Source organism: Mobula hypostoma, chromosome 21 (assembly GCF_963921235.1).
Source record: "Mobula hypostoma chromosome 21, sMobHyp1.1, whole genome shotgun sequence".
In the NCBI taxonomy this organism is placed as follows: Eukaryota; Metazoa; Chordata; class Chondrichthyes; order Myliobatiformes; family Myliobatidae; genus Mobula; species Mobula hypostoma.
In genome coordinates this window covers 5057298-5083687 of record NC_086117.1, presented here as the reverse complement: position 1 = coordinate 5083687, position 26390 = coordinate 5057298, and the positions used below count along the sequence as shown (strand labels likewise).

The window sequence follows — 26390 nt, the reverse complement described above, 5'->3', positions numbered from 1 at the left end:
TAAATTGGACATCAGTGGAGCAATATTGGATGCAGAAGATGGTGTAATGAGAGAGTAGGGGAGCAATACTGTGCTGCTTCACTCAGGTGGAGGTGAGATCAATGAGGCATTTAAAGAGGAAGTGGATCGATTTTTGAAAGATCAAATATTAGATAGAGTTTTTTTCGGGGTAGAAATGTAGAATACTAGAGGGCATAACTTTAAAGTGAGGGCAGAAAGCTTAAAGGAAATGTGCAGAACAAGTTTTTTTTTACAAAGAGTGTGGCAGGCACCTAGAATGGGCTGCCAGAGGTAGTGGTGAAAATGGATACAACAATGGTGTTCAAGTGGCTTTCAGACAGATGGGAAAGGGGGCAGGTGAATCACATGCAGGCAGATGGGGTTAGTTTAATTTGGTATCATGCCTAGCACAGACGTTGTGGACCGAAGGGCCTGTAGTGTTCTGTGTTCAAAGGTGGATGTTGGAGTGGGGAGGAGAATGTGTTCTAGAATGGGTTTTTGCTTCCAGTTCTGATTATCTTTGTTATCTGCAATTTATTACTCTAATTAAAATTTCACAAATTGGACCAATAGTCATCTCTGAAATTACATAGCTCATTTGTGATTGTAAATGAAGGTAAAAGTGTTGGAGTGTGCCTATGTAGAATAATTCATAAAATTTTGAACTCCTTATTTAAGGAAAGAAGGGACGATATACTTGGAGCAAGCTCAGGGAAGGCTTACTATTCTGGGATGAAGGAATGGTTAATTGAGGAATAGCTGGGGAGCTTGGACCTAGATTTCCTGAAGTTTATAAGAAAGATATTCTGATTACAAGTTTCAAAAGGGTCTTCAAGGAGTAGAAGCTGAGATTCACTTATGGGAGATCTAGAATTAGGTAGGATAGTTTCAGAGTAAAGGGAAAGGCATTTATTAAGGGGATCAGAAAGAATTTCTTCTGTAAGAGAACCTTTGGGTTTTTGACTCTACAGAGCAGTGCAGACCAGGTCTTTGCGTATAGTCATGTCTGAATCGGACAGATCACAGACTAAAATGGAGTTGAAGGTTAGAGTGAGACCTGGCAAGAAAGAAGAGTAAAGGCCGAGATTAAATCAGCTGTGATGTTTTTGCATGTTTGAACAGGTTTCATGGTGGATGGTTTGTGTGCCTCTGGTAACTAACTATTCATCCAGGTGAATATTTTTGGAAATCCAGGAATTGAGTGGGTGTAATAGTCACTCTTTGCAAGGGAGAAGACAAAATTAGGTATAATGCTTGCCTTCTGTTCTGTGATGCTGTAATATTAGTCACTTGCTAAACACTTCCCATGGTCTTCACACCAACACTTATATCACTTTGTGACTCAAGCATTGTGGTTTGGAAGGTCTAATTGTAGTGCTCGTCCTGTTGATGGACGTATCTTGCGATTATTAATGGAAGCACATGTAGCAACCACATATTTATTTCAAAGGTTAACAACTTCTCCAGCAATGCAGATTGTGGTTCTTAAGCTGGGTCTTGTGAAATTGTCTATATAGTCCATAATTAATGTTATATTAATCCAATATAATATTTGGCTATACACATTTAGATTTATATTAATCTGAGTTAAAAGAAAATTGCTGTATCTACCCACAGGTAAATTATTTTTCCTAGTGGAATTTTTAGTAGATGTTATATCGTGGGAAAGTGCCATGAGGGTTAAACGAGAGTATTGACCTTGCTGAGATTTCCATCCCAGGTGAAAACAAGTAGCGATCCAAAGAAAGAAGGGACATAAATCCAAAAAAGCAAGAGATTCTTTATGTCATTTCCAGTACACAAATGTAAAGGAGAATGAAATAATTATTACTCCAGGTCCAATTCAGCACAAACAAAAACACAATGAGATAAAAAACACAATAAATATAAATACATAGACAGTTTATATACATTGATTTTATGTCAATAAAGTGATGCTAGGCATAGGATTGTCTGTACATAAGGTGACTGACAAGAAATGATAAAGAAGTGGTGATTGGGGGTGCGGAAGGGTGAGTTAGTGGTTGGAGATGTTACTACTCGGGGAAAGTAACAGTTTTTGAGGCCGGTTGTCCTTGCATAGATGCTGTGTAGCCTTCTCCCTGATGGGAGAGGGGCAAACAGTCCATGAGCAGGGTGGGTGGGATCCTTCATGATGTTACCGGCCCTTGCCTGGCACCTTTCTGTATATCCGTCCTTGATGGTGGGTAGGCTGGTGCCAGTGATGCGTTGGGCAGTTTTGACTACCCATTTTAAAGCCATCACTGCAGTGCAGTCTCTGAAGCATGCAATGATGCAGCATATTAGGATGCTCTACTCTGCGCATCTGTAGAATTATGTGAACATAGATGTTCATAGATATAGATGTGCTTTCTTCAACCACCTCAGAAAGTAGAAGCATTGGTGAGCTTGCCTGACTGTATACATGCTTGACAAAAGCAAAAGCTATTCTAATTTCTATCATGGATGCAGATTACCAAGTAAGCAGGCAAAAAACTCAAGGATGTGCTCAAAACTTTTTTGAAACGTAGTGCCTCCACTGACACAGGAGAAATGTGGCCCTTGGCTGCTCAAAGTACAGAATGAGCAATTGGGATGTTACTGAAAACCTTCGGTCCAGATATCAGGAGTACCCAGCAGGCCTGTGTATGCAGCAGGAGGAGCATGTCACCTTACATATTATCTTCTGTTATGTCTAATCAAATTGACTTTATTTCTTACATCCTTCACATACATGAGGAGTAAAATTATTTACATTATGACTCCATCTAAATGTGCAATCTATATTAATTTGTAATAAATAGTATGTACAGCAGAACAGTCAATATAGCTTAGAAATACAATTGTATCAGTCTGATGGCCTGGGAGAAGGAGCTTTCCCGGAGCCTGTTGGCCCTGGCTTTTATGCTGTGGTACAGCTTGTGGTTGGGATGATTTGGGTTCCCAATGATCCTTCAGGCCCTTTTTACACACCGATCTGTGTGGCTGTCCTGAATAGTGGGAAGTTCACATCTACAGATGCGCTGGGCTGTCCATACCACTCTCTGCAGAGTCCTCCAATTGAGGGAAGTACAGTTCCCATAGCAGGTAGTGATGTAGCCAGTCAGGATGCTCTCAGTTGTGCCCCTGTAGAAAATTCTTAAGATTTGGGGGCCCATACTAAACATTCAACTGTCTGAGGTGAAAGAGGCACTATTGTGCTTTTGTCACCACACAGCCAGTATGTACAGACCACATTAGGTTCTCAGTGTTGTGTATGTCGAGGAACTTAAAGTTTAATTTGTGCAGTATGTGTGCTGGTGATTCTGGGAAACACTTCTCAAAAACTACTAAATGTGGCCGAAAATAGCAATTAGTATACAAGTTGAGATTGAAAAGATTGAACATGTGTGTTACGATCTTAAGTCTGTTTCCTTTATACATTGGGAACCAGTAGTTCCTTTCACCCACTTACTGGGAGTTGTCTTTTGTATTACCAACCTACACAGATGAGTAGAAATATTCTGTGTAAATCATGAAACCTTTACTTAGTTTATTTGGGAAAACACTGGTTTAAATCAAAGCATTTTGTGTTTTATTCATAAAATTTCTGCTTATGTATTTACTTTTAGATGAGAACGCAGGGCCCTATCCTAACAGCCAGTGGAAAAAACCCTGTTATGGAACTGAACGAAAAGAGAAGGGGTTTGAAATATGAATTGATATCAGAAACTGGCGGAAGTCATGACAAACGGTTTGTCATGGAGGTACTTGAAAATTTATTCCATTATGTTTAAAATAATGTGTCATTTTTTTCAAAAATAATCATTGATTCATAGGATTGAATATCCCTTTACTTTTTACCAATACACCCACATAGGCCCCCAACCTATTGCAGAAAATAAAAACCTGCAAGTGCTGGATGCCTGAAATAAAATCTAAATAAGTTTATGCGAAGAGAAGAAGAGTTAATGTTACTCTGTTAGAAATCTGAAATAAAATGCTGGAAATAGCACATCAGAAAGCACTTAAGGAGACAGGAAAAAAGGGTTAACATTGCAGATTGATGACATTATTTAGAGATAAAGTGCGGGACAGGCCCTCCTGACACAACGAGCCACACCGCCCAGCATCTCACCTATTTAACCCTAGCCTAATCACAGGACAATTTACAATGAGCAGTTAACCTACTAACCAGTATGTCTTTAGACTGAGAGGGGAAACCGGAGCATCCGGAGAATCCCATACGCTTACGGAAGGACGTACAAACTTACAGACAGCATTGGTATTGAACTCCGACACCCCAAACTGTAATAGTGTAGCACTAACTGATATGCTACCATGGTACCCCTTTATCAAAATTAGTCAGTTCAGCTACAAACTATTGTAATTGTTAAGTTCAGTGTCAAGTATTGGGGCTGTAATGTGCTCAGTCAGGAGGTAAAATGCTTTTCTTCAAGCTTTGGACTTCATTGAAATATTGTTAGATCCCTTAGATAGCAATGGGGAGTACACCTTTCTTCTAACTACAGCTCCTCTCCAATGTAGTTGAGAGGCCACTCAGTCTTGTCAGTTCTACTTTCAGCACTTTATCATCTTCTGTCTTCGCTTGTGGAATTAGGACTGAGTTCCCTTGTTTACAACTTCCATCTGTAATTGATTCTCATCTAATTGTACTTTATTGTCTATCTATACTGCACTTTTTCTGTAAGTATAACTCTTCATTTTGCACTTTGTCAATAGAACAGTACAGCCCCTTATGTTCCAAAATTCCTCATGTGTGAAAAACTTGTTCTTTGGATATCCATTAGGTATTTCCTCTCTCACCTATGTGTTATAGTTTTATGTTCACCTACCACAGGAAAATGACTTGTGACCATCTCAGCAAGTCAGGCAGCATCTGTGGAGGGGAATAAACAGTCAGTGTTTCAGGCTGAGACCCTTCCTTTCCAGTCCTGATGAAGGGTCTCAGCCCAAAACATCAACTGTTTATTTTTTCCCATAGATGCTGCCTGACTTGCCAAGTTCCTCCAGCATTTTTGTGTGTAGCTCACGATTTCCAGCATCTGCAAAATATGTGTTTGTGACTATTTACCCTATTTACGTCACATCATAAGAGGTGCGTAGGAGCCATCCCAGCCCATCCAATCTCTCCTTGAAACTAAATCTTGTTCGTATATTCCAAGTGGTCTAACCAATGTCATGTACATGATGTTCCATGTTTTGTATTCAATATACTTGCCTGTAAAGGCAGACAAGGTAAATGTCATTTTGACTACCTTATCCACCTATGTTGTCATATCCAAAGAGCTAATAACTTGCATCCCATGCAACACTGTTAAACATCACTACTAAGGTCTCTATCATTGACTATATATTGTTTGTCCAGAAGGTATTGAGTGACCCAAAATGCATTATCATAATTAGATTTATTATCACTGACATATATAAAATCGGTTGTTTTGAGATAGCAATACATTGCAATACATTAAAAAAATTACTAGAAGTTACAATAAGAAATACTGTGGATTCTGATTAATTTAGCCATCAGTTAACTGGATTCCCTTCACTTATTTGGAGGGCACTGTTGCTTAATTGGGACAGGAGACAGTTGCTGAACAGTTCCTAATTAGCATCAGTTGTGTGGCCGTTAGATAACTCCATGCTTAGAGCGAACAGTTTTTAAATAGTGTCAGTTTTGTGTGTTTGTTTTCAAAAAGCAGTGAATTTTGTCACTGATAGTTGGTGAGACATAAGCATTAAGACAATTCAGAGCTGTTTTGCTCACTGCAGTTTCAAGCGTTCAGGCTTGGAGATACCAGAAACGCCAGGAGTGTAAATAAAATGATTTCACTACTCAAAACAAGTTAGGAGTTGCAAAGGATTTGAAGGTGACACGAATCATCTTGAATGTTACAATGGAGATGACAATTTGGAGGATGCAATCATCAAAAGCATTGTATGAAGACAGTCCATATTCCGCAATAGATATCTGCACTGAATTGATTCATTTACAGTCAACCAAAAGAACACAGCAGCAAACACTGAATGGATTTCTCCATCAATAACTATCAGAAACTAATATACAGTTTAATAGTACTGTAGTGGTATTGGTAGTGTTCTAATTTGTTTTGTATTTTATTTAAATACATAATTTGCTACTGAGTTAAGAAGTAGTTCGTCTTTTTTTAACCTTTTAAACTATTTCCATGAAATTTTTGTTAATTATAAGACCATAAGATGTAGGACCAGAAGTAGGCCCTTCGAGTCTGATCTGCCATTCAATCATGGGCTGATCCAGTTCTTCCAATCATTCCCACTCCCCTGCTTTCACCCCATTCCTTTTGATGCCCTGGCTAATCAAGAACCTATCTATCTTAAATACACCCAATGACTTGGTCTCCACAGCCGCTCGTGCCAACAAATTTCACAGATTTACCACCCTCTGACTAAAGTAATTTCTCCGCATCTCAGTTCTCAAAGAACGTCCTTCAATCCTGAAGTCATGCACCCTTGTCCTAGAATCCCCTACCATGGGAAGTAACTTTGCTATATCTAATCTGTTCAGGCCTTTTAACATTCAGAATGTTTCTATGAGATCCCCCCTCATTCTCCTGAACTCCAGGGAATACAGCCCAAGAGCTGCCAGATGTTCCTCATATGGTAACCTTTTCATTCCTGAAATCATTCTCGTGAATCTTCTCTGAACTCTCTCCAATGTCAATATATCCTTTCTAAAATAAGGAGCCCAAAACTGCACACGATACTCCAAGTGTGGTCTCACAAGTGCCTTATAGAGCCTCAGCATCACATCCCTGCTCTTATATTCTATACTTTTAGAAATCAATGCCAAAATTGCATTCGCCTTCTTCATAACCGACTCAACCTGGAGGTTAAACTTTAGGGTATCTTGCACAAGGACTCCCAAGTCCCTTTGCATCTCTGCATTTTGAATTCTCTCCCCATCTAAATAATAGTCTGCCCGTTTATTTCTTCCACCAAAGTGCATGACCATACACTTTCCAACATTGTATTTCATTTGCCACCTACTTGCCCATTCCCCTAAACTATCTAAGTCTCTCTGCAGGCTCTGTGTTTCCTCAACACCACCCACTCCTCCAGCTCTCTTTGTATCATCGGCAAATTTAGCCACAAATTCATTAATACTGTAGTCCAAATCATTGACATACATTGTAAAAGCAGGGGGTCCCAGCACCGACCCCTGTGGAACTCCACTGGTAACCAGCAGCCAGCCAAAATAGGGTCCCTTTATTCCACTCTCTGTTTTCTGCCGACCAGCCAATGCTTCACCCATGCTAATAACTTACCTGTAATTCCGTGGGCTCTTATCTTGCTAAGCAGCCTCGTGTGCGGTCTGAAAATCCAAGTGCACCAGATCTACTGCATTTTCTTTGTCTAGTCCTGGGATGGCAGGACTTTCATATGAAGAAAGACTGGATGAACTGGGCTTGTACTCGTTGGAATTTAGAAGATTGAGGGGGGATCTGAGTGAAACGTATAAAATCCTAAAGGGATTGGACAGGCTAGATGCAGGAAGATTGTTCCCGATGTTGGGGAAGTCCAGATCGAGGGGTCACAGTTTGAGGATAAAGGGGAAGCCTTTTAGGACCAAGATTAGGAAAAACTTCTTCACACAGAGAGTGGTGAATCTGTGGAATTCTCTGCCACAGGAAACAGTTGAGGCCAGTTCATTGGCTATATTTAAGAGGGAGTTAGATATGGCCCTTGTGGCTACGGGGATCAGGGGGTATGGAGGGAAGGCTGGGGCAGGGTTCTGAGTTGGATGATCAGCCATGATCATAATAAATGGCGGTGCAGGCTCGAAGGGCCGAATGGCCTACTCCTGCACCTATTTTCTATGTTTCTATGTTTCTAGCTTGCTTGTAATTTCCTCAAAGAATTGCAGTAGGTTTGTCGGGCAGGGTTTTCCTTTCAGGAAACCATGCTGGCTTTGGCCTATCTTGTCATGTGCCTCCAGGTACTCCGTAATCTCATCCTTAACAATCGATTCCAACCACTTCCCAACCACTGATGTCAGGCTAACAGGTCTATACTTTCCTTTCTGCTGCCTCCCATCTTTCTTAAATAGCGGCATAACATTTGCAATTTTCCAGTCATCCGGTACAATGACAGAATCTATCAATTCTTGAAAGGTTATCGTTAATGCCTCCGCAATCTTTCCAGCTACTTCCTTCAGCACCCAAGGGTGCATTTCATCAGGTCCAGGAGATTTATCCACCCTCTGACCATTAAGCTTCCTGAGCACCTTCTCAGACGTAATTTTCATTGCACCTGCTTCACTTCCCTGACAATCTTGAATGTCCAGTATATGCAGATGTCTTCCACTGTGAAGACTGATGCAAAGTACTCATTCAGTTCCTCTGCCATCTCTGCATGTCTCATTACAATATCTCCAGCGTCATTTTGTATTGGTCCTATATCTACCCTGAACTCTCTTTTACCCTTTACATACTTGAGGAAGCTTAAGAGCTATATTTAATTGAAGCTACCACTTAATTGGGCCAAAATGTACTGGTCCCAATGTGTCCCAATTAATCAGAATTCATTGCATGTATATTAAAAAAATTAATAGTTCAAAAGGAGATCAAAATTCTGAAATGCCTGCTTCGCTGTCGCTTCTACTGTGTGGTAATCGGAATCTCCGGAGCTGAAGGCCCCGAAATCCTCGGCTTTGCGTGTTTTCAGCGGCAGGGGAGAGGTCAAAGGCGCTCGGGAGTCTGTATGGGAGAGTCTGCTCGGAAGCTTGGAGTTTTCGGACGGATGGACTCAGGGTCGGCTGGGGTCGGCTGCTTCCAAGGTATCGGCAAGTTGACGGTGCCTGGAGGTTTATGGCAGGGAGTTTCTCCCTTTTGCCGCCTGCTGTCGGGGACTCGGGAGTGAATCAACTTGGGACTTTGAGACTTTTTTTACTGTGCCTATGGTCTGTTCTTTATCAAATTATGGTATTGTTTTGCACTGCTGTAACTATATGTTATAGTTATGTGGTTCTGTCAGTGTTAGTCTTTGGTCTGTCTTGTTTTCTGTGATATCACTCCGGAGAAACATTGTATCATTTCTTAATGCATGTATGCATTTCTAAATGACAATAAAAGAGGACTGAGTGTTCTCATAATCTAAATTGTGAGGTAGTAATCATGGTCTCACACTTGCCTGGATTAAATTCCACCTTCCACTACTCCACCCAACTTGCTAGCTGATCTATGTCACTCTGTATCCTTAGGTAACCATCCTCATTATCTACAATTCCACCAATCCTCATATCATCAGCAAACTTATTCATCAGACCCCAGGCATTCTTATAAACAAATAAATAGTACAAAAAGTGAGGTAATATTCATGGGTTCATAGTCCATTCAGAAATCTGATGGTGAAGGGGAAGGAGTTGTTCCTGAAACATTCTTAAATGTGTGTCTTCAGGCTCCTGTATATCCTCCTTGATAGTGGTAACTGCAACCTTTTCTGGTAAAGGGTTTAGTACAAAGCACATTTCGTCTGTGTAAGTAATATTAAAGCTCTGCAACTCAATTAATCCTCCACTAGAGAACAGCGTGGGCTGGAGTGCGGTACACCTACAATACTTTGAGATCTTAAGTTTAATTTAATGTTCCAAACTGTATGCATTGATTATGCTGTTGTAACTAAATAAGAAGTATTTGATTATCATAGTGCACCACACTATCTATTTGCCACTTTCGCTGAAGGCTTTAAAACACTAAGTATGTTAGGACTGAGCAACTATTCTTTTGTGCATAATTTATCAAGTTGCTTTACTTTCCTGATTTGTCACTTTGGTCCTGTCACATTCTGTTGAATAGAAAATCACTTTAATGAGTGACTGTACTGGAATAGTGTTAAGATTGACATTTAATGGAACTTTTGTTCTACAGTCTATGCAATAACATGCTGCAGGAGTGGATAACTTAACTGTGGTAAATAAACAAAATTGCTTAAAAAAATCAAACTATAATCAAACACTTCCAGGGAGTCACATTTAGAAATTTATCCTTCACAAGTGCTGCGAAACACAATATGGTAGTGTGCTCTACTTCTGAAATTAATGTTTATAGGATTGCAGTTATGAATACATAATTAGTCATTTAGCTACTGAGATAAAAGCAAACAAATTAAAATTATTAAGCAGAGATGCTGAGACAGGAGACCATGAATCAAATCCACATAGATAGGAAGCATGGCATGTACTTAAGGTGGGGAAACATCAACTTGAGGTGAAGAAAGTAAGGCATAGTTCAGAAACACAGAAACAACTGTATGATAGATGAACAGGGCAAATAATACTAGAGATAAAGAAGAGGAATAATGGTACTGAAGAAAGAGTGATACTTGCTTTGAATTGAATGCAAATGTAGATCTCTTGAAAGAGGATAAAGTTCATAGAACCTATAATACTGTGGAGATTCATTCCATTAAATCCCTGGTGCAGATTTTTATCGAGTACTAATGTAGGTTCCTTAAAGCTTTTTGAGTTATTAAGCAATTAGTGGAACAATAATTTTCAGTGCAAACCTTAAAGCAAATGAACTCTCACAGTACACATGAAAAGTGCCGGATGAGCTCAGCAGGTCCAGCAGCATCTATGGAAAGGAAAAAAACAATCAATGTTTCAAGTTGAGACCCTTCTACGAGGAGGAGAAAGGAAGTGGAGGTAGGCTTCTTCACCCTTCCTTTTCTGGTTCTGACAAAGGATCTCAGCCCAAAACGTCAACTCTTTATTCTTCTCCATAGATGCTGCCTGACCTGCTGAATTCCTCCAGGATTTTGTGTGTGTTACTCTGGATTTCCAGCATCTGCAGCACCTCTTGTGTTTAGAACTCTCACGGTGCTTTGTTTCACTTATGACAGCTGGTTGAGTGTGCAGATACAAATTCCATATGTTGCGAAAGGCATTAAAAATGGGAAATGGGGCAGCCCACTTCCAACTTCTTTCTATCTACCACCTAATGCTTTGGAGTTCTCTCAAAGGCCGTTTTTTTAGCCTGATTAGGAGATAGTGTAGCCAACGTGATGTCACATTCTTCCTTTGTCAGTCAAAACGTGCTTCCTGCAGGTAACCAAGGCTCATTGCTGCAAAGCTAGAAAGTAAAATGTTTGAAGGTTGTTCTTTTAGATAATCTTAATTCTCTTGGAAGAACAATTTTTTTAGGAATGTGTACATTTTTAATCTCTGATTCATGCTTAAATGTTTGAAATTCCTTTTCAGAAGTCACAGAAGTATAATATTTATTAGAAAGCATACTAATTGGGTATGCATGCGCTCATACTTGAGGTGATGTTTTAAAAAACATTGATTGTTAAGTACTATAGCCCCATTGAATATACAGTATATCGCTATTTTTGTCATAAGTACACTATAAATCCATATTAAATAATAATTGTTACTCCAACCTACAAAGATTATTCAGTGTTTATTTTAAAAGTTAGAAATAAGAGTCTATGGTAATAGTTTACCAAGTAGTTTGAAAAAAACTCTATTTTTTTCTCAGGTGGAAGTGGATGGTCAGAAGTTCAAGGGAGCAGGTCCTAATAAGAAAGTAGCAAAGGCCAGTGCTGCTCTAGCTGCCCTTGAAAAGCTCTTCTCTGGTCCCAGTGCTGCCAACATCAAGAAAAAGAGGACTGGTCCTCCGGTAAGAGTTCTATAATTTTTTATCTGCCTCTGCTACATTTAAGACTAAAATAGAGCATAGAACATTAAAGCACAGTACAGTATTATGCTGACTTTTTAACCTACTGTTAGATCAATCTCACCCTTCCCTCTTTACATAGCCCTCCATGTTTCTATCATCTATGTACCTATCTATGAGCCTCTTAAATGTCTGCAATATATCTACCTCTACCATCAACCGTTACTGTGGTATCTATGCACCTACCACACTCTATGTTAAAAGTAAACTTACCTCTATTTTCCTCCAACTAGCTTAAAATTATGCCCCCTCGTGTTAACCATCTCTACCCTGGGAAAAAATCTCTGGCTGTCCAATCAATCTTATACACCTCTATCAAGTCATCTCTCATCCTCCTTCACTCCAAAGAGTTTTGATTAACTTTGTTCCTGAATGTGCAAACATTTCATGAAGAAAAGTATGTCCTATCAACTTCAGCTCATCTGGGCCAATAAAACACAGGTGCATTTCATTCATGTATCTTTACATGAATCTGTTGACTTTTTTCTAGTGTTTTATCATTTTTCACATTTCGTGTACTGCAAAGATGCATCACACCTTCTGGTGTAATTTGGTCATGACAAGATTGACTGACAACTGTGTTGGTTGTCTACCATACCCAAAGGCTACAGGAAATCCTGTGCAAGGACATTTTTTAAGTCGCAAAGCTATTACACTGGGGCAGTTCCACTCTCTCGACCTCAGAAGTCCATGTCCAGTGGTACAAGCAGTCATCACATCTGGGGTCTTCCTTGGTTGTAGTGGATGACCATGACTTCTTCTGTGCCTCATCATCCCCTTTGCTCTCCACAAATACTCCAGACCACCTTCCTGACTGTTGGATCTCATTGTTAATCTCATCCGACTAGTCCACCAGAGCTGACTTTGCATGCCAGCACAGGCATGGCATGTGCCTATTTCACCAGGGTATGAGGCCCTTCGTCTACCCTCTTCTGGTTTAGCCCACCTGTCAAAGCAGTGTACTGGGGTGACCGTTGTCACATGCAAACAGCTGCTTAGAGTCACAGGTGAGAGCTGAGTGTCTGGTGGGACCAAAGGTGAGTGAGCTGCCCCAGAATAGACATGACAAGCTCCTTCACCAGAGGTATTACCCCCCCCCCGCCAGAAACCCCATTCACCCACGGACTTACAACTAACCTTAAAACAAATATGCTTTGGTTTATAATTTTAAAAACCTGATAAAGCTGTTGTTCCCTGATGGATTGTACTGCCTTTTATCTCACAGACTAAGGGTCCAATAGCTGCTCCAGCGGTTGCCGTCCAGTCACTCAGGGGCAGAGGCAGAGGAGCTTTGAATAGAGGAGCTTTTGCCGGCGCAGCAGTAACAGCTGCTCCAGGGTATCTAACACCAGGTATGCTGCACTGTTTAACCAAAGCATTCAACATCTTATTGAAGGTAACATGGTTCACTTCGTACATAAGATATAAGAGCAAAATTAGGCCATTCTGCCTTAAATTTACACCTGCCTATGGCAAGTAATTCCACAGATTCACCACTCTTTGGCTAAAGAAATTCCTTCTCATCTCCGTTTTAAAAGCACGCCCCTCTGCTCTGAGGCTGTGTCCTCTGGTCTTGGACTCTCCCACCATAGGAAACATCCTCTCCACATCCAGTCTATCAAGGCCTTTCACCATTCAATAAGTTTCAATGAGGTTGCCCCTCAGTCTTCTGACAAGCCATTCAATCCTGGGATCATTTTCATGAACCTCCTTTGAACCCTCTCAAGTTTCAGCACATCCTTTAAGATAACGGGCCCAAATCTGCTCACAATACTCCAAGTGAGGCCTCACCAGTGCTTTATAAAGTCTCAAAATTACATCCTTGCTGTTACATTCCAGTCCTCTTGAAATGAATGCTAACATTGCATTTGCCTTCCTCATTACAGACGCAACCTGCAAATTAACTTTTGGGGAATCCTGCACAAGGACTCCCAAGTCTCTTGCATCTCAGTTTATTGTATTTTCTCTCCATTTAGAAAATAGTCAACCCTTTCATTTCTCCTATCAGAGTGCATGACCATACACTTCCTGACACTGTATTCCATCTGCCGTTTCTTTGCCCATTCTCCTAATCTGTCTAAGTACTTCTGTAGCCTCTCTGCTTCCTCAAAACTACCTGCCCATGCACCTGTCTTCATATCATTTGCAAACTTTGCAACAAAGCCAACAATTCCATCATCCAAGTCATCAATATATACCATAAAAATAATCAGTCCCAACACAGACCCCATGGAACACCACTAGTCACCAGCAACCAACCAGAAAAGGTTCCCTTCATTCCCACTCTTTGCCTGCTGCCAATCAGCCACTGCTTTAACCATGCTATAATCTTTCACTTGTTAAGCAGCCTCTCGTGTGGCACTTAGTCCAAGGCCTTCTGAAGATCCAAGTACACAACATCAACTGATTCTCCTTTGTCTATCCTGCTTGTTATTTCTTCAAAGAATTCCAACAGATTGTCAAGCAAGAGTTTCCCTTGAGGAAACTATGCTGACTAGCTTATTTTATCATGTGTCTCCAAGTAACCTGAGATTTCATCCTTAATAATCAACTCCAATATCCTCCCAACCACTGAGGCCAGACTAACCGGCCTATAATTGACTTTCTTCTGCCTCTCTCCCTTCTTGTAGAGTAGAATAACATTTGCGATTTTCCAGTCTTCCGGATATATCCATCATCTCATGGTATTATTGGAAGGACAAATGATTTAAATTGTAGTGTGTTGCACAAGATTTAAATTGTTTTGATCAACATTCAGGTCATCTGTGCCAGTTAAAGCTGTGCATATTATTAAGCTTGCATTGTTATTACAGCACAGTACAGGACCTTCGGCCCAAAATGTTGTACCAACCTTTTAACCTACTCCAAAATCAATCTAACCCTTCCCTCCTACATAGCCCTCCATTTTTCTAACATCCATCTGCATAAGAATTCTTAAATCCCCCTAATGTAGCTGTTTCTACTCCTACCCTGGCAGTGCATTCCACATACCTACAAATCTGTTTAAAAGCGACTTATCTTTGATATAGTCATAGTCATACTTTATTGATCCCAAGGGAAATTGGTTTTCGTTACAGTTGCATCATAAATAATTAAATAGTAATATGTAAATTATGCCAGGAAATAAGTCCAGAACCAGCCTATTGGCTCAGGGTGTTTGACCCTCCAAGGGAGGAGTTGTAAAGTTTGATGGCCACAGGCAGGAATGACTTCCTATGACGCTCTGTACTGCACCTCGGTGGAATGAGTCTCTGGCTGAATGTACTCCTCTGCCTAACCAGTCCATTATGTAGTGGATGGGAGACATTGTCCAAGTTGTCATGCAACTTGGACAGCATCCTCTTTTCAGACACCACCGTCAGAGAGTCCAGTTCCATCCCCACAACATCACTGGCCTTACAAATGAGTTTGTTGATTCTGCTGGTGTCTGCTACCCTCAGCCTGCTGCCCCAGCACATAACAGCAAACATGATAGCACTGGCCACCACAGACTCGTAGAACATCCTCAGCATCGTCCGACAGATGTTAAAGGACCTCAGTCTCCTCAGGAAATAGAGACGGCTCTGACCTTTCTTGTAGACAGCCTCAGTGTTCTTTGACCAGTCCAGTTTATTGTCAATTCGTATCCCCAGGTATTTGTAATCCTCCACCATGTCCACACTGACCCCCCCGGATGGAAACAGGGGTCACCGGTGCCTTAGCCCTCCTCATATTCCCTCCCCCACCATACTTTCCTCCCGTTCACCTTAATATTATGCTCCTTCATATTATCCATTTCCACCCTAGGAAATGTCTCTTTTCGATCTATACCTCTTATTATCTTGTACACTTCTATCAAATCACATCTCATCCTCCTTTGCTCCAAAGAGAAAAGTTCTCGTTCACACAACCTGTCCTCATAAGACATGCTCTCTAATCCAGGCAGCATCTTGGTAAATCTCCTGTATCCTCGCTAAAGCTTCCACAACCTTCCTATAATGAGGCAGCTAGAACAGAACGCAATTTGTTCTTGTTAATTTTAATTATCAGTGAGAAATTTTTAAAAATGAATCATATTTTAAATTTAAATATTTTAAATTAAATATTAATTTTAAATATTTTAAATCATATTTTGAAACCACTGTTGAAAACAGAATGAAAGTTCTAAAGACTTTGATGAGATAATATTCAAGATATCTAGAAATAAAAAAAAAGAATGCTGTGTCTGCTCCTCCAGTTAAACATATATCCTGTTTAAAAACACCCGTGCTTTGGCCAGGCCACTATATCTAATGAATGCAGAAGATGTGCGTTGACCAGGGATACCTTTTGTCATATTTTAGACTTGTACCTGTCAGTGAAGCTGTCAAGGATTAATTATCACAATAAGATTCTTGACATTTTATCTAATAAAGGTTCCTCAGCTGGCTTCACAGTTTTTAAAGAACGAAGATTCATCGACAAATAGTATGAGTATCAGTATGACGAACAATTGTAATTCAATCCCTTAACATAACATTTGACCAGATCAATACCTCAGTTCTGCAGACCTTCAGCTAATATGCATTTACTTCAGGATGTATTAATGCTTCCTCACTACCTTTCAGCTTTTCTAGGTGGCATAAAAGAGTAGCAGATAATGTAACACTTTGTAGTAGCAATCATAGTTCTATTCCCAACCCTTTCTGTACATGGCCATGTAGGTTTCTTCCAGGTGTTCCAGTTTCCTCCCACACCCACATTCCAATGTCATACGGGTTAGTAAGCTGTGGGCATGCTTTGTCGGCACCATAAGCTTGGCAATACTTGTGGGCTGTGGAGTGCTTACTTTTGTGGATTAACGTAATTCCTGACAAGGGGTTTCATCCTGCTTGGCAAGTGAGACTTGTGGCTGTGAAAACAAACCTGAGTTCTGCGGCCTGCTTCGTAGTGGTTGTACGAGTTGACTCTGGTACTGCAGGCAGTGGTTCTGGTAACTCTGGACATCTTTCTTCTCCTTTTCTCAGCTTTTCTCTCTGGACCTACTTCGATCCTCCTCTCCTAACTGCAGCTTCTTTCTCTTTCTCTTCTCTCCTTTTCAACTCTTTGTCTTTCTTTTTCTCGCCTTCCATTTTTTCTTTCTAGGACCTTGATCTTGGGAAAGTGCATTTAGGTCACTGGTGTATTCTCTTATTAATCTTTCTATTGCTCCCTTTATGATCTGGTCTCTCCTCTTAGTATCCTCCTCCACAAGATCATCAACTGAATCTTCTGTTTTCATATCTCCATTGACTCCGTTCTTTATGGCCTTCCATTCATCCAACTGGGCTTTAGCTTTTGCATTTATTTTTACAAGTAGCTTTTTGTCTCCCAATTGAAGTTCATGTGGTAATCTTTATGCAATAATCTAATTCTTTATACTCACAAAAGCTTGCAACTTTCCTGAAGCTCCTTGAACTCTCTTCCAACATAAAATCACAAGTAACTGCCTGATTAACATATCAGAAGCTTTCTCAGATATGTTGCCTACAAAAACTGTTGTGTCAGACCAGCCATTTCGTCACTTTGATGCTTCCTCTGAGCACCATGGACCTTCCTTAATCCAATATGCTTTCCACTCAGAGGCACAGGGGTTGGCACCAACACCTGTTTGCCCTCTGTGGGGCAATGGTTCATGGTGTACAACATGGAGCCAGTTATGGCATCATCCAATACATTTCTTAATTCACATTCAGTTGACTCTACTGCAGTGGATGTGGCATGCAAATGGTGGATGGATCTCCAATGAAGTTGTAGTTGTAACAACCAATCAAGGCCCCACAATGCTGGCCCTCCTGTTTTTACCACATACAAGCCCAGTGTGACTTGTTGGTTGTTGTATTTCACTATTATAAATGTCATTCCCATAGGAGTTAACTTTTCTCCAGGATAAGTTCTTAGTTGGATACCTGCAGGCTTTGGTTCAGTACCTTTGAAATGCCATACAAACTCATTTTATGGAATGACTGATACAACCAAGCCAGTGTCTATTGTAATTAATTTGCTGTTCACTTCTCACATAAGTCATATTGCTTATTTATTGTTTGTTTTTGCTTTGTAAATCTTAAGGCTACTTAGTCCTGTGTCACTCATCATTATCAAATTTTTCATCAATAGCATACAGATTACTGCTCTTTTTGAAACTGCAACTTGACACTAGCTTCTTCTCTTCCCTGTGCAGTACATTTATTTTTGTCTGCTCTGTGTCCTTTTGTTGCACTTTCTGCAAGTTTTGCATTTAAATCTGCATTGGTCTGGTGTGTGTGAGCCCCTGCCACAATGGAAACACAATTTGTTCAGCCAGGCAGGCCTCTGTATAGATGTTGCAATTTTGTTCACGTTCACTTTCATTCCTGACTGCAACTCAGTTGCGTCTGTTTGCTGTTTCCATTGTTGCAGAAATTTCAACTGTTCTTTTAAATTTAAGTTGTGCTTCAGTTAGGAGCTGTTTATGAGTGCTTTCTTGTAAGTTTCCACAAACTAAACGATCTCTCAGTGCATCATAAAGTCCATCATTGAACTGACAATGCTCAGGCAATCTCTTCAATTAAGATACTCATACTGAGAAGAACACCCCCTTCCTTGTGATTCCACTATGAAACCTAAAGTGTTCTACAGTCAACAGTGGTTTTGATTCTAAATGTTCCAACATTGCTTTCACAATTTTAGCAAAGCTCATTTCATTTCAGCAGGTTTGATTAGTGCAAACTGTATGCCTTTAAACCAATGCACTTAGCAAAATTGGTACTTGTTTCTCATTTGCTATTTTGTTTGTTTCAAAATGTTCAGTTAGTTTAGTATACATGAGCCAGTTACCCACTGAGCAGTCAAACGTGTCAGTCTTTCCAGAGTAGCCAGCCATCTCTGCTCTTTTTTTATGATCATTATCACCCGGTCCTTACTGTTTATGAACCCATTTTCTGTCCTTTTTTTAACTCAACTGTCTCCTCACGTGCTGCATTGTTTTTTACTCCTCTGTTCCCCGCTGTGCTTTTTTCTTAACTCGAACATTTCACTGCGCTTTAGTCAGTTGGTAACCATCTCAGGTTTGTTTTAAAAATACCTTGTCATAGAACATAGAATAGTACAACACAGTACAGGCCCTTCGGCACACAATGTTGTGCCGACCCTTAAATGCTGCCTCCCATATAATCCCCCCCACCTTAAATTCTTCCATATACCTGTCTAGTAGTCTCTTAAATTTCACTATTGTATCTGCCTCCACCACTGACTCAGGCAGTGCATTCCACGTACCAACCACTCTCTGAGTAAAAAACCTTCCTCTAATATCCCCCTTGAACTTCCCACCCCTTACCTTAAAGCCATGTCCTCTTGTATTGAGCAGTGGTGCCCTGGAGAAGAGGCGCTGGCTGTTAATGTTTGTAACTCCAAGACGTTAAACGAATTCAAAGGAAAACCAGTGCCAAGAAATGCAAGTAGTTCGTGTTTCCTTTAAGCGAGGTTCCTACATATGCAATTCATTTACTTTTACATATACTACTACTACTACTACGTCGACTCAGGCCTAGGGGGCTGGCGCCGGGCACAATGACAGACTCTCCACTTCTCCCTCTCCCTCATCAGTGTGTTCAGTTCATCTACATTATCCGTGCCACTGTCTTCTAGGAGCGTGTTGACCATAGTCTTGGGAGGGCGCCCAGGGTTCATCCTCCCGTGCTTGGGCTCCCGTATGATGACTAGGCTGGCAGGTAGCTCGGGGTGGCGTAGATAGTGCCCCGCTAGTTGCAGTCTCCTTGCCTCAATTTTAGTGGAGAGCATCGGTAAGTTGTTATAGAGCTCAACGTTCGTCATGTGCTGTTGCCAACTCGCATCAAGAACCACCCGGAGCATTCGTGTATAGCAACCATCTAGAGACTTTCACATCTTCTTGGTGAGTGTCCATGTCTCGCATCCGTACGTAAGAATGGCCTCTATGACTGCTATGAAGATCCTCTTTTTAAGCCCTGTGGTCAGGTTCGACTTCCAGATTTCCTTCATGTCGTTCGTAGCCCTCCATGCCAACGCCTTCTGTATCTTTATGTCCTTCTCCGAACTCATCTTTCTTGACCTGAGGTACTTGTAGTCAAAGACTTTCTTAATGGTATCATTCTCTACAGTCTTGAGAGTACCTTCATCACAGTTAAACGCCATGTACTCTGTCTTTTTAGCGTTTAGGTGAAGTCCAACTTTATTGCATTCTATTTCCACTTTTGTCAGTAGCTGCTGTGCTTCCTCCATCTGATCAGAGAGCAGGACTATGTCATCTGCAAAATCGAGATCTGTGAGCTTAACTGGTCTGACCCTTTTGGTTCGCCCTGGTTTTATGGTTTTACATATAACCTGTAGTAAATTATTTAAAAGAATGCTTAATCAAACAATGTATTTAACATATTACTCAAATATTACCGAAATATTAAATACACAACACAATCCCCATCTCATATTCAAACTGTAATGGTCATTAGCACAAAACAATGCATTTCACTGTATGTTTCAGTGTACATGTGTCAAATAAAGCTTACCTTTTTATATTTTAAAAAGATTGTCCTAACTGTAGGAAGGATATTCTCCTTTAACAAAAAATTCTCATAGATCTTCATGTGACTTGGATGACTAAGTGTCAAGTTTTTAATTTGGCCAGATCTTACAGAGAGCCAGAACAGCAGTACAGGAGAGAAGCACCAGCTCGTTACAGTACAGGTTTCCCCGCCATCCGAAGGTAGAGCGTTCCTATGAAACGGTCGTAAGCCGAAATGTCGTAAAGCGAAGAAGCAATTACCATTTATTTATATGGGAAAAATTTGTGAGCATTTGCAGACCCAAAAATAACCTACCAAATCATGCCAAATAACACATAAAACCTAAAATAACAGTAACATATAGTAAAAGCACCTAATTAAGTAGCTTGTTTATTTCGGCTTTTTTCTTAAAGATGTGCAGGGCTCCATTCTCCACGGCAATGTATCGGTCCGCGGCCCGTGGGTTGGGGAGGTGGGACACGTCATCTGTTTCCATCAGGGAGGCAGGTCATCTTCTTCTATGTCTGCCTGCCTCGATGTCGAAGGTCAAGATTCGTCGTCTGCTGTGGCTGACTAGAAGGCTTGCTTGACTGTTTAGCCTCATGCATTTTTCTATCATACAGTTCTTTGTAAGCACTCAGACCATCTTGCAAATATGCCCTAAACCTATGTACCCTTTCAAAATTAAAGTCGTACTTTATCATTGCAGCGAAAATCTCACGCGGTTGCTTCACGTTCAGTTCCTGGACGACTTCACTTTCGGTCCGTTCGCTACTGCATTCGGTTTGGATTATTATCCTTTTCTCTTTCAATTGCATCAGCTCTTCATCTGTCAGTTCTTGGTCATGGGATGCCAAAACCTCTTCAACATCATCTTCGTCAACTTCCATAAACCAAGCTCACTTCGTCCTTACTTCGTTCACCACGATCAAAATGCTTAATTATGTCTAGTTTTACGCTAAGTGTAACACCCTTACGAGCTCTTTTAGGCTTTTCCGATACCTTAGAACTCATCTTGCAAACGGATGCTCACAGGCACGTGTTTAAGCAATGCCGGCTAGAATGCAGTTCTGAATTCGGGGGAGAAGCAGCTGCTCGGGGCATGCGCTACTTTTTTCACGCGCTGCCTTTTCTCGTAAAGTGAAAACACCTTCTGTTAGCGAAAACAGGTAACTAATGTAGGTGTATCGTAATAGTGAGGTTTCGTAAAGCGAATGTTCGAAAAGTGGGGGACACCTGTACACATATCAGCATGTTCCAGGCATCTGACCCTGTGTGCTCTGCAATGTGGAATTGTGAAACTTGCTGGAGGTCACATATTAGTGCTCTATTATCCTGCTCTGCCGCCAGACACAGCATTAAGTCCAATTATGCCAGTACGGTATCAAGTTGAGAAGCTGTTTTATATTTATATCTGTTCACCTCCAATCTGGTACTGTTAGCACTGTCCAATAAATTAGACATATTGCAACTGTACATATTTACCTTTGGGTAGTAGCTCCATATGTCACTACTACAGGGCGTGATGACCCTGCCTTACACGAGTCCTGGGCTCAGCTGGCTCCGGGCGACAGTACCCGGTATGGGCCCCTATCCAGGGTTACGGTTAGGGAGAAGAGAAGGCTAAGGAGTAAACCCTACACAAATCCAGAGTGGAGCCCCTAAGGCGGTTGGAGGATGTATCATGTCAGCTCCCGCAGCCAAGCTAATGCCAATGTACTGCTTCGCATTCCTTTGAACTACATCCACGAGGCCGAGAGGGGGATCTTGATGTCTGGGCAGCCCAGGATCTCCATATTCATCGCCCAGGTCTGCGCCCCGGAACCGGGCGCATCCGTTGTCTACTTAGACAGAGGGAGCCAGAAACATAATTACCTCTGATCATTAGAAACAACTGAACCAGAATCAGGTTTAGTATCAATGGCATGTGTTGAGAAATTTGTTGCTTTCCAGCAGCAGTATATACATAATTTTAAAAATCTAAAGTACAATAAGATATAGTTTAAAAATAAATAAGTAGTGCTAAAAGAAAACAAAAATATTGAGGTGCATGTGTTCATTGTCTATTCATACATTTGATGGTAGAGGGAAAGAAGCTGTTCCACAAGCATTAAGTTGTGTATAGGAAAAAAGGACATGTACTGGGTGATGGGGTCCTTAATGATGGATGACACCTTTTTGAGGCATTGCCTTTTTAAGGTATCGTCGATGCTGGTGAGGCTAGTGCCCATGAAGGCTGAGTTTACAAGTTTCTGCAGCGTTTTTTCCAATCCTGTCCTATTACCCCTTCATAACAGACAGCAATGCAACCAGTTATAGTGTTCTCCAAGGTACACGGAAAGATTCCTTTGATAGCAAAGGCTATCAGAAATCCATCAAAACTGCCTGTAAGCAGGGGCACTGTTTCCGGCATATACGTGCCTGTTCCTTTTTGTGGCCAGTTCAGTCATGTGGAGCTCTCTAGGTCACAAATCTGAGTCAGGCATAAAGAACCAACGTAGAGTCCAGCACAATCCAACCAAATATTTTAACCATATTGTTTCCACTTGCTGTTAATGGTGATTAGAAATGCAGTAAATCCTTCAATTACAGGTTTCCCCCGCCATCCGAAGGTAGAGCGTTCCTATGAAAAGGTTTGTAAGCCGGAATGTCGTAAAGCAAAGAAGCAATTACCATTTATTTATATGGGAAAATTTTGTGAGTGTTTGCAGACCCAAAAATAACCTACCAAATCATGCCAAATAACACATAAAACCTAAAATAAGAGTAACATATAGTAAAAGCAGGAATGATATGATAAATACACAGCCTATATAAAGTAGAAATACTTTTCCACAATCATTGCCTGAACTGTTCTCCGTAGCAAAAATCTCACGCAAGCGTTCTCGGCAAAAACACGGCGCAAGCGCTCTCCAGTAACCTTTAAGCTATGAAGCTGCCAAGTCATACCAAATAACACATAAAAATACACAGCCTATATAAAGTAGAAGTAATGTATGTACAGTGTAGTATCACTTACGGGAATCGGGAAGACAGTGCAGAGCACACTGATGATGGTGTGTTAGGCTGAGTCGTTGGAGGTTGGGGTGGTGCAGTGGCCTCTATCCTCTGGGCTGCCGACCGATACCGATCCGCAAAGAATGCAGGGGTCCAGCGGTAGCTGGGACACACACAGCATGTCTTTAAGAAAAAAGCCGAAATAAACAAGCTAATTAATTACGTGCTGGGCGGCACCCTATTAATTAGCATGTTTATTCCGTTTTTTTTCTTAAAGACGTGCTGTGTGCCTCCCGGCTACCGCTGCCTTCTCCGCAAATCGGTATCTGTCTGGGGGTTGGGGTGGTGGGACACTGGGGTGTCATCTCATCGTCGTCTGTTTCCATTAGGGCAGGCAGGTCATCTTCTTCTATCTTTGCCTGCCTAGATGTCGAAGGTCGAGGTTCGTCATCTGCTGTGGCTGATGTGGATGGCTTGAAAAACGACAGTATGCTTGACTACTGAGCCTCGCGCATTTTTCTATCATACAGTTCCTTGTAAAGACTCAAACCATCTTGCACATATGTTCTAAACCGACGTACCCTTTCAAAATTAAAGTCGTACTCATTCGGTTTCGATTGTTATCCTTTCCTCTTCCAGTTGCATCAGCCCTTCATCTATCAGTTCTTGGTCATGGGATGCCAATACCTCTTCAACATCATCTTCGTCAACTTCCACAAGCCAAACTGACTTTGTCTTTACTTCGTTCACCATGATCAAAATGCTTAATTATGTCTAGTTTTATGCTAAGTGTAACACCGTTACGAGCTCTTTTAGGCTTTTCCGATATCTTAGAACTCATCTTGCATATAGCTGCTCACAGGCACGTGTTTAAGCAATGCCGGCGAGAATGCCGTTCCGAATCCGGGGGAGAGCGGCTGCTCGGGGCGTGTGCTGCTTTTTTTTTTGCGCGCTGCTTTTTTCGTAACAGTGAAAACACCTTCTGTTAGCAAAAACAGGGAAGTAATGTAGGTCTTTCGTAACAGTGAGGTTTCGTAAAGCGAACGTTCGAAAAGCAGGGGACACCTGTACCCTCATTGTAAGGTTTTTTCCATCTATCTACGGAAGTATAAATAGATTCGTAAATAATAAAAAAAGTAACTAAGAGTGGAGAACCCATAATTAAAACAACAGGAATTCTGCAGATGCTGGAAATTCAAGCAACACACATCAAAGTTGCTGGTGAACGCAGCAGGCCAGGCAGCATCTCTAGGAAGAGGTACAGTCGGCGTTTCAGGCCGAGACCCTTCGTCACGACCCATAATTTGTTATTTTTAGTGTTTAATATTGACTTGTTGCAGTGGACACAGCTTTTTTTTTAATCAAAGCCTTATTCTTCATATGGTTACCAAGGCTGTACCAGTCTTGATTTATGTTCACAAGATAACTGCCAATGACTTCAGTATTAGCCCATTCCCTGTCAGCATGTCATCGTATTTACTTTTATATGTACATGTAGTTAAGTTGGTCCTGGAGTTTCAAGATGTAAAATAACTCCATGGCAAATGATTTAAATATTTTATTTACCAGAGATGGTGTTGTGTTGCAGCATAGGAATCGAAGAAAATTGTTATGGAGTGCTGTGTCAAGTGCTTTTAAGTTTCTGTAAAAAGGATTAGCATGTGCTGATTTGTGCATGGTTTCCTTGCACGGGGACTTACTAGTTTCAGTTATGCAATTAGGAGAGATACTAACTGGAAATCAGGCAATTCTCAGAGAAGGAAATAAAACAGAATTGGCCTGTGTCTCACGTGAATTATTTTCACACACTTTTCAGCAGCTGCAGTGAGATTTAATTTTGGATTCAAATTTGTTTCAAATTACTTTGTTCATGGGAATTTTCTTCAGAACCATGCCACAAGGTCTATCTTGTTAATCTTATTTCAGAATGCCTTTTGAAATATTTGACATCTGGAAGAAATTCAGTGTAGGGTAGCAGAGCAAGAATTTACTGTATATGAAATAAAAAGGCAATACTAGAGACACAACAGCATACAAGAAAAAATGATATTGTTTTCAGTTTGCAATCTAATCTCAACTGAAGATGTTAGAACACATGCATAATGCTGGAGGAACTCAGCAAGTCAGTTAGCATCTGTGGATTTATTTTATCTTGCTTCTTTTAAACTACTTGATTATAAATCATGTTTGATTACATTGAAATCCTTATTTATATTTGTAAAGTTATAATTTCTAATTGCAGATTGCACATTTAACTTTTAGAACATAGAGCATTACAACACAGTGAAGGTTCTTTGGCCCACAATGTTGTGCTGACCTTTTATTTAGAGATACAGGATGGTAACAAGCCATTCCATCCCATGAGCCTGCAATGCCCAATTATACCCATGTAACCAATTAATCTACTAACCCATTCATCATTTGGAATTTTAACCTACTCTGAGATCAATCTAACCCTCCCCCTACTACACAGCCCTGTGTTTGTCTTATCATCCATGTGGCTATTTAAGAGTTTCTTAAATGTCCCTGATGTATCTGCCACTATCACTACCCCTAGCAGGGTGATCCATGCACCCACCAGAAGAGCCCTTATAGACTTAATCTATTCAACTTGCTTTTTTTTTTGTTTTGGTTGCTTGGATTATAGAGAATGATGGTAATGAATGTAATGAAATGATCTGCTGAAGCTATCTTGCAAAGAGCTGCCACGCTTCAGCAGCTCTCCTAATAGTAATAATGTTTACAGCGCTTAGTGTCTTCATGTCAATGTAAGAGGCACGATCAGTAAGATTGCAGATGACACAAGAATTGATGGTATAACAGATAGTGAGGATAGTTGGATGTAGTAATGATGAATGGAATTTAATTTGATAAATGTGTGGTGGTGCATCTTGGGAGGGCAAACTGAACGGCAAACAAGGGGAGAATGGTAGGACCAGACTTGGTGGTACAACTCCATGGATCCCTCAAAGTGGCCACACAGGTAGATGGGATGGTAAAGAAGCTCTGTGGGATGTATGCTTCATCAGCTGGGGCATAATATATAAAGATTGGGACATTACATGACACCTTTAAGAAATAATGCTTAGGCGTGGAGTATTGTCTAGTTATGGTCACTGTGCTATAGGGCTGGAGATGGTGCAGAGACGATTCACCA

General features: G+C 40.9%; 1 protein-coding gene across 5 annotated transcripts in view; it reads left to right on the top strand.

The window, feature by feature from the left end:
* Nucleotides 1-26390, top strand: part of strbp (spermatid perinuclear RNA binding protein) — a 287597-nt gene that overhangs the window by 218473 nt on the left and 42734 nt on the right. For 4 of the 5 annotated variants that reach the window (XM_063073347.1, XM_063073345.1, XM_063073346.1 and 1 more), the window contains 3 exons: nt 3612-3746; nt 11523-11663; nt 12946-13072. In XM_063073347.1, the coding sequence (XP_062929417.1) occupies nt 3612-3746; nt 11523-11663; nt 12946-13072 (403 nt within the window). Of the gene's footprint in view, nt 1-3611; nt 3747-11522; nt 11664-12945; nt 13073-19790; nt 19797-26390 lie in introns of all 5 variants that reach the window. The other variant, XM_063073349.1, reaches the window with a different exon arrangement.